The following is a 15,138-nucleotide window of genomic DNA, read 5'->3' as shown; positions in this document are numbered from 1 at the left end:
TGCATGTGACTGCCTTTTCCTATGCTAGGGTTCTGACATACAACAGTTGCGCTACCTTTAGATTGGCATGTACATTCTAATTGCCTTATATTTAACTTCTTTGTATTTATTATCCTTAAGTTTATTCATATTTTTATCCTATGTCTATTTACATATGTATTTAAAATTCATCTCCCCATTAAATAAAAGTTCTTTGTGTGTAGGGATTACCTTATTCCTTATTTATATTCTCAGTGCCTACCTAACAGCAATTGGCACAGAGTAAGCTAAGCTATTCTTCCAGCCTGGCCTAGAAAAATATAGTTTTCCTTTTTTCTTCTTTAATATTATACATTTAATTTTATTCTTTGATAACATAGTTACAACTCCTGCTTTTTTGTATTGATCAGATGTGTGGTAAATTTTGTTTCTATGTTTTATTTTCATTGGATATTATATGGTTTTTGTATGCAAGAGACTGTTGCATTTTATTTTCTACTCTTTCTGTTTCATTTTATTATAATGTTTAATAGATTTAACTTCACACTTAAATGTTATGATCATTAGGCATGTTTTCATTCTTGTATATCTTTTTAAAAATCCCCTTCTGATTTATTACTTAATCTCCCGATTAGTTTTGCCTAAACTCTTGTGATGATAGTCTAGTCTTTCCCCTACCCCCATTTCCTTCCCTATCCCATTTTCTTTAAATTTACTTACATTTAAAATTTCCATTTCTTTTATTTAGTTATTTGCTTTATCCCCCCATTTTTCCTTTCTTCCCCATTTACCCTTTTAATTTTAGTAACTTTTAAAAATCATCTTTTGAAAAAAATTCTTTTGTTTCATCTTCATAATTTGGTTTATCTTCTACTCTTTTCTGTATTTATTTTCTGATTCATGTTCTTTACTTTTGTTTATTCTTTCAGTTTTCTTCATTGGGTCAATTTTCTGAAGTATTGAGTTTGAGCTTCTTGTATATAAATTTTATATACCTTTTTAGATCTGATCCCCCTTCTTTTCCTGTTTCTTTCTCTTTGAGATATAAGTTCATTAGGAAGGCAGTGTAGCATGGATATGATGTTGTGTGGTTGTACAAATGTCATAACCATGATCAGTCTTTGTCCCAAAAGCTATGTTATCCTATTTTTCAACTGGCAGTGTCAACCTCACCTCCTGATAGGCCAAAACAGATTAAAGTGTCAATGGGAAATGCTTAGCAAAATAAGTAAAAATAAAATACAGTATAGATAATTTTAATTTGTTGTTTTTCTCAGTCTTCAGGTATCCATTTCTATTTGAGTCTGATTCCACATCTCTGGATTACTGCAGTAGGGTTCTGATTTGTCTCCTTATTTCTCTCTCCACTATAATTTATTCTTTGCACTGCTGTCAAAGTGATTTCCTTGAAGAGCAGGTTTGTACATGTTACTCAGGTGCCAGTGGATGCCTATTGCTTTTAGGCTAAAAATATGACTCTTGAAATATGGTGTCTTGACTCTGTGGTGGTGGGGAATGGTTAATGTTCAGATAGTCCAATGATTCTCAAACTTTTTCTCTTTGATCAGTTTTTTAGGTCAGTTTTACAGCCTTTTTATTTTTTGAATATTTCTTAAAGTCATTGGCTTCAATTTGATCCATTTGAATTTTCAGGCAAGGTTTTTTTTTTTTTAACCTTTTGTGCCAAAATGTTAATTCCTCTTCCAATTCTTTCTTTCATAGCTCTCATTTTTTTCCTAATATTTTCTTCAGAAGCTTTCATTCTATTTATGAAAACATTAAAACATTTTTTTTCTAACTTCAGTTTTGTTTCTTCTAGGAATCCTAGATGAGTTTATTTCTAAGGTGTGTTTTTCTTTGAGACAGTGTACAAAGACATTTTGGATTCATACATTTCTGCATTTGTATCAAGTGTTTCTGCCTCCATAAGAGTTCATTTTGGTCGAGTTCTTTTTTATTTGTTCATTCTTACTTTCTATTTCCCAATTTTGTACTTGATGTTAGGATTGTCCTATTAGGGCTGGACATTGTTGTACTTCTGAAGAGAAGGTCTGGGCTGGTCTTCTTAATGCTTCCTTGGAGTACTGAGTGTTATGTTATTCCAGAATCTCAGTGATTTGTAGCATACACAGTAACTTTGAGGTACCACCTTACTATCAGAGTGGTCAATATAACAGTAAAGGAAAAGGATAAATATTGGAAGGAATTTGGCGAAATTGAGGTATTTAATACATAATACATTGTTGGTGGAGTTGTGAACTGATCTAACCATTCTAGAGGGCAATTTGGAACTATGCCTAAAGGGCTAAAACACTGTGCATACTCTTTGGTTCAGTAATACTATTACTAAGTCTGTATCCCAAAGAGAAGCTCCACGCTCCCACAAAAAAAAAAAAAAGAGGGAAGAAGAACCTATTTATAGAAGCACTTTTTGTGGGCAAAGAACTGGAAATTGAGGGGGTATCCATTAATTGGGGAATAGCTGAACAAATGGTATCTGATGGTGATGGAATACTCTTGTAGTATAAGGAATGATGATCAGGATGATTTCAGAAAAAGCTAGAAAGACCTACATCAACTGATGCAGATTGAAGTAAATAAAACCAGGAGAACATTGTACATAATAATAACAATTACTATGTAATAGCAATTACATAGTAATAGTACAATGATCAACTGTGAAAAGCAGATCAACTCAGTGCAATGATTTAGGACAAATATAGCAAACAATGGTCGGAGTCAGAATACAGGTCAAACATACTATTTTTCACTTTAGTCTATTTGTATTTGTATTTTGGGGTTTTGGTTTTATATAAGTTTTCTCTTATAAAAGTGACCAATATAGAAGTATGTTTTGTGTGATAATACATTTATGGTCCAGATCAAATTGCTTTCTATCTCCAGAAGGGGAGAAGGAAGGGAGGGAAGGAGACAATTTGGATCTTATAATATTGATCATGACTTTCAGGTAGTCCAACAGTTCTTAAATTACCCCTCCTAGATCTATTTTTCAAGTTAGTTGTTTTTTCAATGAGATATTTCATATTTTCTCCTATTTTTTAATTCTTTTGTTTTATTGTTTCTTGATGTTTCATGAAGTCATTAGCTTCTATTTGCCCAATTCTAATTTTTAAAGAATGAATTTATTCCATGACCTTTTGATCATCCTTTTCCATTTGGTCCATTTTACTTTTCATGGAACTCTTTTCTTCATTGTTTTTTTTTACCTCTTTTTCCAATAGGTCAATTCTGTTTTTTAAGAAACTCTTTTGTTCATTGGATTTTTGTGTTCCTTTTTCTAGTTATCAATTTTGCTTTTTAAGTTATTTTCTTTTTGCATTACTTTAATTTCTTTTTCCCATTTCCCCCCATTTTGTCTTATTTGATTTTTGAATTCCTTTTTTGAGTTCTTCTAGCACCTGAGTCCAATTCCCATTTTTCATTGAAGTTTTTGTATGTGGTTTCTTGGATCTCATTGTTCTCTGCTGACTTGTGCCTTGCTTCTTTGTCTCCATAGAAAATTTCAAGGGTTAGGTGTTCCTTTTGCTATTTGCTCATTTTCCCAGCCTTTTATTTTTGCCTGTGGACTCAGAGTTCTGAAAGCTGATGATTTTGTCTCCTCTGCAGATGGCTTGCAGGACTCAGTTCTCTGAGCTGTTTTGCCTTGGGCCTAAGTGCAGGCTTAACAGGCCTTCCTGGCCTCACTGCAGGCTGGTCCCAGGACCTGGGACTTCAAGGGGTGGGTCTGGAGTATAGGGTTCTCTGTTGTTGGTATAGTCACGGTCCTGGGGTTGGGTGGTGGTCAGCCAGTACTCCTCTGTATGCAGTTTTTTTTCTGGCTCCCTCTTATCCTCTAAAAATTGACTCTCTCTGGCTACCTTTCAAGTTCTCTTCAGCAGGAAAGCATCTTCAATCTGTCTTGCTGTTGGATTTTGACTTTTTTTTAAAAAAACCCTTACCTTCTATCTTAGAATTAATAGTAAGTGTTGATTCTAAGGCAGAAGAGTGGAAAGGGCTAGGCAATAGAGGTTAAGTGACTTGCCCAGGTTCACATAGTTAGGAAGTGTCTGAGACCATATTTGAACCTAGGATATCCTGTCTCTAGGCCTGGCTCTCAATCTACTGAGTCACCTAGCTGCCCCCTGACTCCTGTCATTTTGAGGCACTTAAAAAAAAACTTTAATTAATTAATTAAGAACATTTTTCCATGGTTATAGTATTCATACTCTATCCTTCCCCTCCTCCCACCTCTTCTCATAGGTGACGCATAATTCTGCTGGGTTTTACATGTATCATTGATCAAGACCTAGTGCCATATTATTGATATTTGTGCTAGGGCGCTCATTTTGAGACAATATCCCTAATTATATCCTCATCCACCCATGAGATCAGGCAGTTGTTTTTTTTTTTCTGTATTTCTACTCCCACAGTTCTTCCTCTGAATGTGGATAGTGTTCTTTCTCATAGGTACTTCATAGTTGTCCTGGATCATTGCATTGTTGCTAGTAGAAAAGTCCATTACATTCTTTTACCACAGTGTGTCTGTCTCTGTGTATAATGTTCCCCTGGTTCTGCTCCTTTCACTTTGCATCAATTCCTGGAGGCATTCCAGTTCACATGGAATTTTGATGCACTTTTAAAAAATTGGTTTGGAAGGATTGTCAGAGTGGTTTTAGTTTTTGCTGCTAATTAGATCTTATAATTTTGGAAAATATGTTGAAAATTGTTATTACATGTAGTTTGTAAAATAAAATATTTTTTAAAAACCCTCAAAGACTGAAAAAGAGGTCTTAATATATGTAAACTACCAGTGTTTCCAAAGTGGTCTGATCTAAAGCAAAGTCTGATTGCTGTCTCCGTAGAGCTCTGCAAGTTCTTGACCTAGGTTTGGGCCTGAGGAAAAGTAGACTATTTCAGGACTCTGTCCTTATAGGAAGGCTCTGTTGCTTTCAAATGGCAGAATTGAAGCTCTCCTTTGGTCTGAGTTCATGTCCTGGTTATTCTTCTTTAGTCTATGCTAGATAGACATTGGAAATAAGACCCTACCTTGAGTCTGAAGCCTGAGCCGTGCTACACCTGCTTTTGCTGCCTTTTGAGCTTTTTTTCTTTCTTCATTCATCACCTAGGGCTATATCCTTATTTTGAATGCTGAACATCACTGTGGTAAGTAGAATTCCTTCTTACTCCTCCTTAGATCTCCCACTCAGGACTGGGTAGTAGGGTAGTAGGCAACTGTTCACAGTTCACAGTTCACACTGGTCCTGTCCCATATCCCACTGTGGGTCTGTGGGGACCCAGCTATGGGTCTGAGACCTTTTTCCTAATGTACAGCCTTTCCTTGGGCACTTGAATACTCTGCTCAGTATGCTCTTTGTCTTACCTGTTCCAATGTCTGTAGACCTCCCTCTTTATCTTCTTGTGCCAAGCAAGGCTGGACAAAGGACTAATTATGTGAGATCCTGTGTGTGCCATGTAAGGTCCAAGATGAGGAAAGCCATTAGCAGAGAGAGGAGATTTTTTTTTTTTCTGAATTTCCCCATCAGTATTTCATCTGATGTACTTTGTAGATCTGTTAGGAGGAGTTTGTGGATATCAGCTTACTGTACTGTTTCCTGTCTCCACCATCTTGGTTCCACCTTCCTCCTTACTTCATAGTTGGAGTTCTTAAGCTCTTCTTTGTCAAAAACATCTTTGGTAGTATGCTGAAAGGATTCCTGAGCTCCTTTCTCTTTCAGTGACTTTTCTTATCTTGGACCTCACATAGTGCTTTGTTTTGTACTTCTGTAATGGCAGTTAGCTTGGAATATGGATTTTTCTTCTTATCTATATGTGGGAACTCTTAGGATAGAAGAGTATCTAAACTTACAGTTTTTTTTCCCTGGATAGCTAAATAGTTTAATTACTGAGGGATAAATATTCAGAGAATAAAAGAGAGCCTTTTGCTTCCTTAATTGTTTTTTATTTTTTCTCTTTTCCTCTCTCTTTTTCCTCTTATCCCTCAAAAAATGAGATATAGTTCCAGAATAAATATTTATTGGATTGAATTTGTTGCAGCTATATCTTCTCTCTCTTTTTTTAAACTCTTTTTCTGCCTTCCTCTTATATATTTTTTCTTCTCAGTTGTGGCAGACATAAAAAAAAAGGCCTTTTTTTTTCTTAGTAGGTCCTAAGAGTTGACTCAGGTCTCTCAGAACCTTAAATCTTATAAGATGTCCTAGCCTTCAGGCTAGGAATAGCAGAGAAATTAATTAAGGTCTATAGGATCTGGGTGGAATTGGACAGGAAGCCTTTAGTGTTACAGTAATTATTGTTTTTATGCTATCTTTCTATATCTTTTTTCTCTGGAACATAGTTTTTTCTTGCTCATTCTTCTTTACTTTTATGATAGTTAATCATATTTCCCCCTTTGTGCCTCCAAGACTTACTTTACCCTTCTAATTTAAATTTTCTTAATCTTTTCTTTATAAGAATAATGGCAAAAATGTTAAAATACAAAATCTTTGTTGGCAAAAGTTGAGATTTTTGAAAGATGTCAAGAGAATTGGTTTTTTTATAAAAAATTCCTGGAATTCCATAGCCTCCTGAATAGTATGTAAACTATAGAGAAGAGATCTATTTTCTTGCCAAAGTCTGACTTTGACTTTTTAATGATAGAACATGGTTTAATCATGTAATGTGAGTTAACCTTAATCTGAGAGAACTTCCTGATATGATAATGCAGGACCTAGAGACTGGTTTAACATACTGTTCTTGCCAACAAAATCCTTGACAATATTAAATGGTTAAACATTAGAAACGGACACATCAAGGAAAATAACCTTAAAGAAAATACTTTATGTTCTATCCACTTTGCTTTTACACCTTTAAGGACTTTAGGACTTTCCATACAACATAAAACTGAAACTGTTTTTATGTATCTCTTATTGGAATGTAAACTCCTTGAAAGCAGAGACTACTTTTGCTCTTCTCTTTGGATTACCAGTACTTAGTACTTTCCACATAGTAAGCGCTTAGTAAATATTTTTTTGTTTATTAATTATTTTGTCTTAGTATTGATTTTTTTTGTTTTGATCCTTTCTTTCTTTGGGAATTATTAGTCCTCCGTGCTTAGCTTTATTATTAGGTATTTTTGTGTGTGTGATTTTGTCAACATAGGAAAATTCCAATATGGAAACTCTCTCCACTCCTGCCTTTGTAGTCTTAGAAAGCTGCCTGGGATACTGAGAGAGTATTACCGGTTTCTGGTTACAAAGCTGAGTTGTGTCAAGGGCAAGACTTTTTTCTTAACTTCATAATTTAACCCTCTTTTAAACTATGCCATGCTGATTCATATGTGTGTCTGTTTTAAATTTTATTAATATTCTGTATAGCTAAAACCTGGATTTTTGTTGTTGTTCAGTTGTATCTGACTCTTCATTACCCTGTGGACCAATAACATGCCAATACTGTCCATGGGGTTTTCTTGGCAAAGATATTGGAATAGCTTGCCATTTCTTTCTTCAATGGAGTAAGGGAAACAGAGGTTAATTGACTTGCTCAAGGTCACATAGCTAGCAAGTGACTGAGGTCAGATTTGTACTCAGGTCTTCTTGACTCCACCAAGCTGCCTAGCTGCCTCACTTTTATTAATGGATAATACTGTAATATGTATAATATTAATGCACAAATACATTATTTTATTAATTTATTAATTAATACTGATTAATGAAGAAATTATTTCCATAAGAGCAAAATGTTTTCTGTTTAGAAATATTCAGTTTGAGGTTTTATAAGTTGCTTCATACCTGTCATTTGCACCTTTTTAAAAGCAAATACTTTTGCTTTTAAATATTAAGTGAGAATTACATTTTCTTAATTCCAAACTGTATAGGAAGTCCCCAGATTTCTGACCCTTGAACTTTTTTTTTTCCTTTATGCACTTTGGCCCCAGTGATAAATAACCTTGTATCTTTTGGTTAAAAAAACTTGGGAAATTTCTGTTGAAAAATGCAATTTTTAGTGCTAAAAAATTCAAACTTTAAGAAAAGTGTTTATAAAGGTTTGGTAGTTGTACTAGTTGCTAAGAGAGAAATTGAATCTAAATTTCTATAACACATGGTTTAACAGTAGCTAGAAATATCTTTTGGAAGGAAATAGCTGACTTTTCTTAGAGTGTAGAATATGAACTGCCTTCTTATTGGGGTAAAATAATCATCATAACACCTGTATGCTGGAATATAAAAACCTGTTATATGATTATCATTTTCTACCTCAGGTATTATAGAGAGAAGACCAAGGGAGTTAGAAAGAGTGCCTTACCAATTATTTGGTGGATAGAAGGCTAAAAAAAGGCAAACCCTTTAGCCATTCTTTTAAAGTTCTCTCCTAAAATTTAATGAATGGAAGTAGTTGAATAGTTGTTTTTATAGAATTTAATAGGGCTTTTAAAGTTTACCCATGTTAGTAAGACTTACTGAAACCATGTGAGATAGATATGGGCGTTATCTCCATTTTATAGACGAGACAGAAGCTAGCTGATTTGCCCCAGGTAACACACAGCTTGTGTCTGGATTCAAGTAAGGTTGGGTTTAAACATAGTAAAAGTTAGCACTTTATCCATTCTTCCACCTGGCTGCCTGTATGTGGATGATACTTGTGGGAAGTTGCAAGGGCTTTTGACACTATGCTGTCCTGCAATTTTAGAGCTGAATAGACTGGGAGAAGTTCAGTACCAAGATGAGGATTCAAGAGTAAGTTGGAAGCATTTTAAATTAAGTCTTAGTTAATTATAGGATTTGATTAAGGTGTTATTGATAATAATAAAAGATTAGAGAGGGACTTAGAAGCTTCTTTTAAAAATATTAAGAAAAAATTGATACCCTTTTCGCATGATGAGAATGTTCCTTTTTAATTCATCCTAATGATAGATAATAACAAGTTTGACTATTTCAGTAGAGTTGTATTTTGTTAATAAAGGATAATTGCTACTCTGGGGGAATGAATAGTAGCTAGGAAGGACTGGTTGGGTGGCAATCAAGAAATTTTATTCTATTAAGGCTTGTCCAAAATATTTATAGTAATTCTTTTCATTGTGCTTAAAAATGGGAAACTAAAGGAGTGTTATCCTATTGTGAAATGGCTAAACTTAATGTAATGGAATATTATTGTTCCATAAAAAAATGATGAAATAGACAAGTTTCATAGGAAACTGGGAAGACCTTTGTGAACTTATGCAGAACGAAGTAAGCAAACTAGGAGAATAATTTATACAATAATTACTATGTAGAAAAACAAGACTTTAGAACTCTGATAAAATGACAAACTATAAATTCAAAAGAATGACAATGGAACATGCCACTCAACTCCAGATAGATAGAAATGATGAACATAAAATGTAGAAAGAAATGTACCTTTTTGGACATAGGTAATGTAGGAATTTGTTTTACTGGATGGACTATGCAGCTTTGTATTGAGGTATTTAAAAAGTTGCTTAGGGATGGCTCAGGAATGAGGGGAGCAGTGGTAGGGACCTATTAAGGTAAAAAATTATTAACCCAGTTGAATTGCTTGTTGGCTATGGGAGGAGGGAGGAATGAGGGGAGGGAAAGAATATGAATTATGTAACCATGGAAAAATATTCTAAATTAGATAAACAAACAAATAAATAAATAAAAAATATAAATTGTTAACTTGAAAATAACAGATTTTTTTTTTTTAAAGAAGGGGAGAGTGAGACAGTAGAGATGGACAAAGATAGACTAGAGTCTAAGAACTCCATAGCTTATAGCATTTAGTACCAGTAAGAGTTCAGAAAATCAGCAAGTGAAGATGTTTATGGGCAAGGGCAAGCTAAATCTACATACTCTGGGGCTTACTTGAGGCAGCATGGAGCAAACAGTTCTCAAAAGTCAAGCAGTAGTCAAGAAGTCAGAGTTTGATAATTTGAGAAAAATGGTTAGTATTAAGTTAGTATTAAGGAACCCTGAAGTGCACCTGAACCTAGAATGAGGGGCTGTTTTCTAGGTTTTTAAAAAAATTAAAAAAAATTTTTTCATTGACCACTATAGGGATTTCAGCCATTTAAATAAAAGCATAAGAAAAATGACAACCAAATCAATAGATTATGATTGTATGTTTCTTTAAAATTAATTAGTATCTGTTAACTACAAACTAATAGATGTGTATAATTAACTTTAGCTGAAGAATACTCATATCATCCTTGTTTTCCTCATCAGTTTTGACCTCTTGCTGACTATTTAATGTGATATTGTTGTCTTTGTTATGTTTGTTTGTTATGTTGTTTGTCAAGACAAACCTCACAAGGTTATGGCTAGTGTGTATATATTTTTTAGTTCTACTTTCTTTTCCAGGCAGTATTCCCTTGAGAGGTGCATTTTTCATAATTGACTTTTTTCTGTGGTCCAATAGTATTATATTTTTCATGCATGTACAATAATTTGTTCAGCAAATACTCAGTTATTGGTGACAAATCTAGTTTGTTTCCAGGTTCCTTTCCCCACCCCCCATTTGTTATTAAAGGGCTGGTTGGAATATTTTTGTTAGATATAGGTTTTTTCCCCCCTATTAATTAACCCCTTTGGATTATAGTCTTAGTGCTGGAGTCACCAAGTCAAAGGATATGCACATTTATATGGAATTTATTATATAATCTCATATTGTTTTCCAAAATGGTCAGACTCATTCACACTTTTGTTAGTAGTGTAATACTGTGCTTATAGTTACATCATTAGATTTTGTCATCTTTTATTGTTGTTTTAGACAATATGATGAATTCTGGTAGAATTTCAGAGTTGTTTTAATTTTAATTTCTCATTATTAGAGACTTTAAGCATGTTAAATATAGTTATTACTTTGTGTTTCCTTTAAGGACACTTTCATGTCATTTGACCACTTGCTTATTGGGTGATAGCTCTTAATTATGTAAATTTGCATTAGTTTGCACACATTTTAAACTTTTGCCAAAAAAAAAACATTTGAGGAAAAGATTTTTTTGCTTAGTTACTTTTTCTCATTCAGGAAATGTTACTTTTAAAAAAAATTCAATAGTAAAAGCATAATCAATTTAACACATTTCCTTCTTTTTCTTCTAAGTTGATACATTAATAATATATTCCTTCTCCACACTTATGAAAGATGAAACATTTTCTTCTATTGTTTTTAGTGGGATGTTTTCTTTCTATTGGTTTTAAAATGTTTTAATTTTTAAAAGATATTTTATTTTCCCAATTATATGTAATAACAATTTTCATCATATTTTCCAAAATTGTAAGATCCAAATTGTCTTCCTCCCTCTCTTTCCTACCTCCTGTCAGAGATGGTAAGTAATTTAATCTGGATTATACATGTATTGTCATGTAGAACACACTTATTGGTTGTTGTAAGAGAATGCTCCTATAAAAACAAAACTCCTAAGTAAGATTGGAAATAAACTAATGTGAAAGATAGTATCCTTTGATCTGCATTTGACTCAACACTTTTTTTCTCTGGAGGTGGATAACATTCTTTGTCATAAGTCCTTCAAAATTGTTCCAGATCATTGTATTGCTGAGAGTAGCTATAAGTTTTTCCCAGCTGATCATTATACGATATTGTTGTTGCTGTGAATTATGTTTTCCCAATTCTGCTTATTAGTGGGATGTTTTAGATTATTGATACATTTTAATTTTATTTTGCTGTCTGATGTGACGTGCTAATATTTGTCTTTTTTTTTTTGCCAAACTACAGGTTTTCTGAGAATTTTTGTTGAATAATGAATACTTTATCTAGTATTTTGTAATTCTAGATTTATCTAGCCCTACGTTATTATAGGCATCTGATTCTAGCTTGTGATAGTCTATTTCATTATGTCTGTTTCACTGATGTATATTATCTGAGTGAAAGGATTTTGATGATTACTGCTGAATATTCCCATATCTCAAATTATCTACATCCCTCTTTAATCTTTTTATACTAATAATAGAATCTACCTCATCATAGGTTTGTTGTGAGAATCAAATGAGGTAATATTTGTAAAAGCATTCAGATTAATACCTGACACATTGTAGGTACTTAATAAATGTTTATTGTTCTTCCCTTTGTCAGAAAATATTTGCCAGGATATTTTTGAATTTTTTGTTCTTCCATATGAATTTAAAATTTGTGTTCACCTTTGTGAAATATGCTCTTGGTATTTTGATTGTCATGGTAGGAAACCTGAAAGAATGAAAGGAAAAAAAACCCAACCATTTATTAAACTCCTAGTTACCATATGCCATGCACTGTATTAGTTGTTGGGATCCGAATACAAAAGTAAAGGTAGTTCCTGCTCTCATTGTTAAAGGGTAGACAACACATATCAGAGAGTGGAGGCCAGGAAAGAAAGTTTTTGGTCTAGAAGTCATGGTTAGTGGAATCAAGCTGCAGTCATATTCTCTTCAGAAGTAATGGCCATGTTGCTTTAGAACTATTTCCAGAAGTGAAAAAGGATGGAAGTGTGTGGATGAGGAATACCTAGATGGGAGAAAAGGTGGCAAGATATCCTGGGTGGTTGGTTTTGAAACATGATCTGGTTTAGATGAGTTTGCAACTTACCCATACAGACAGCTCAGTCCTAGGGATGTTTTAAAACTGATTGAATATAGTAGTCATGGAGGTCTGGTCTAGAAAGTCAGTTGATAGCAGATGCCAAGATGACCAGGATAGATGTATGCTAGAATATGAAGTAAAATCTACCAAAAAAAAAGCATTAGCATTTCAATGTATTATCAAAAATAATAAAATCAATGAAGGGAAATACCATTTAAAATCACAAATATATTCAATATCTTGGAATTAACCTACCAACACATATAGTAATTGGTAAAACATGACATACAAAACAATTTTTACACAAATTAAATGACTCTAGAGGGCTGAGAATTGCAGAGAGACATATTTGAACTTGATGTAAGAGAAAGCTTCTTAATAATTAGAGCTATTCAGAAGTGTAAATAGGCTGCTTTGGAAGAGACCCAGTTTCTTCTCACTGGAAGTCTTTAAGCATAGGATTATGACTTATGTGTATGTTGTAGAAAGGATTCACTTTTGGGTCTTAGTTGTACGGGGTTGACATTGAAGGCTCTTCCAACTCTAAAATTCTCTGATTCTATAATTGTAGTTTATGTGATCCTGGAAAAGAAATTTTTCTTCTCTGGACCTCCATTTCCTGATCTGAATTGAAGTGAGGTTGATGTGCTACATGATCTATAAGGCATTTTATGATCACTGACTGTTATTTTATGATCATAGAAGTAGATATTGCTGACATTCAATCAGATGACAAGTTGATAATTGTAGACAACTTTCCTCTTCTGATTTTGGGGGCACACAGAACCTTAGTTTCCTCAACTATAAAATGGGAGGAGGAAGAAAGGTTGAATTTAGTTTCTTCAACTGTAAAATGAGGGTTGAAATCTGAGGTCTCATCCAGTTTTATATTGTGATCCTGTGACAGGAAAAAATAAATAATTGGAGGAAAATTACGTGTTTATGAGTAGACTACTCTGATATAGTAAAAAATGCCAGTGCCTATATTTTCTGCTGAGTGTATGTATCCTCAACTTATTTAAACTTGGAAATCATTGCAGCTAGACAGATTTTAAAGAGTCAGAGGTCCATAGATATATATGCCCTGATTCTGCTGGGAATAAAGGTCCAGGAGTGATAATTTCAGGGGGTAGTATTGCAGTAAGAAGACATTTATCACTGGGTTAACTATAGCCTAGTCATGATAACTCAATACTCGTATTTGAGGCATCTATCACCATCTGATGACCATATATAGGGTGTTCCAAAAGTCTTTATGACTTTTATTTTTTAAAGCTATAATAGCTTACAACTAACTATACTAAAACTTTTGAAACATTATGTTTCCATATGTGTACGTATGAGTACTTTCACTTGTGGTTGTAGGAACAAGTTTAATCATGCAAATTGAGTTAAATTTGTAATATCAGCAAACATTATAGGAATGTTAAAACTATGAAGATTTGAAAAAAATTCTCTATAAAATTCTGATTGAAAGAACTAGTGAAACAGTACTGTTCTAGTCTTGGTTACCTTAAAAAATCATGAGTATTTTTTCTGCCCTGCTTTTATATTCTCCAGTATCTTACTTTTAAATCTTATTAATAGAACAGTTATATATTTGGAAGATTAGAACTGACTAGTGATGCTTTTATTTCTTTTTTTTTCTCTTACAGGTTTTGCAAAAGACATCAAATTAAATCAAGTTCAAATATTCCTTGTGTCCCCAAAGACTTACTGATGATGTCTGAATTTGTTCTTCCACGGTTTATTTTTTGCCTTATTCAATACTTAAGAGAAGGCTATAATGAACCAGGTATGTTTAAACTAGTACAATGATAGGGATATTTTTAAAGGTTCTAAGATGTAGTAATAATGATTAAGTTCTTTTTCAGAATGAATAAAACATGAATTTTTTTTTGGAAAAATTTATAAAATGTAACTTGAGAGCAATGAGGAGGATTCCCTACTGAAAATTGATTTTATTGTGTATTCTACACAATTTTCTCTTATTGGAGATAATGAAAAATAAGTAGGGATAAAGTTATTTGACCTTTTAGAGAAGAACATTAAATCCATCTTTTTTCAAAGGTGAGCAAACACTTAGAGAGTTCAAGTAACTTGCTGAAAATTACTCAAGTATATTATCTTTAATTTATGAGGTTAAAGTGACATAAGATGACCTACTGAATTTGTGACAGAATAGGATTAATGACTTTTAGAAATTTCTGCATTTTTAGGGTAATATTCTTTTGAAAAACTTGTTCTGTCAATATTTGTGTTTCCCTTCATTGGCATGTATATGCATTTAACTCCTTGTGTTGCCACTTGTGATGCATGTTTCATATTTTAATGATTAGTAAGCGGTTATTATATATATATATATTAAACCCTTATTCTGTCTTGGAGTCAATACTGTGTATTGGCTGCAAGGCAGAAGAGTGGTAAGGGTAGGCAATGGGGGTCAAGTGACTTGCCCAGGGTCAAACAGCTGGGAAGTGTCTGAGGCCAGATTTGAACCTAGGACCTCCCATCTCTAGGCGGTTATAATATATTAATGGAATCTGTTAGCAGTATAAAGGAGAGAGGTAAAATTCTAAGTATATTTGTGCTATT

General features: G+C 33.3%; 1 protein-coding gene across 1 annotated transcript in view; it reads left to right on the top strand.

The window, feature by feature from the left end:
* Positions 1–15,138, top strand: part of UBR3 (ubiquitin protein ligase E3 component n-recognin 3) — a 255,154-nt gene that overhangs the window by 17,116 nt on the left and 222,900 nt on the right. Inside the window, 1 exon segment of the mRNA XM_044669094.1 lies at positions 14,199–14,338. Coding sequence (XP_044525029.1) covers positions 14,199–14,338 — 140 coding nt within the window.

This window comes from Gracilinanus agilis, chromosome 3 (genome assembly GCF_016433145.1).
Source record: "Gracilinanus agilis isolate LMUSP501 chromosome 3, AgileGrace, whole genome shotgun sequence".
NCBI lineage: Eukaryota > Metazoa > Chordata > Mammalia > Didelphimorphia > Didelphidae > Gracilinanus > Gracilinanus agilis.
Note: the sequence above shows the minus strand (reverse complement) of the source record. Positions and strands in the feature narration are given on the sequence as shown.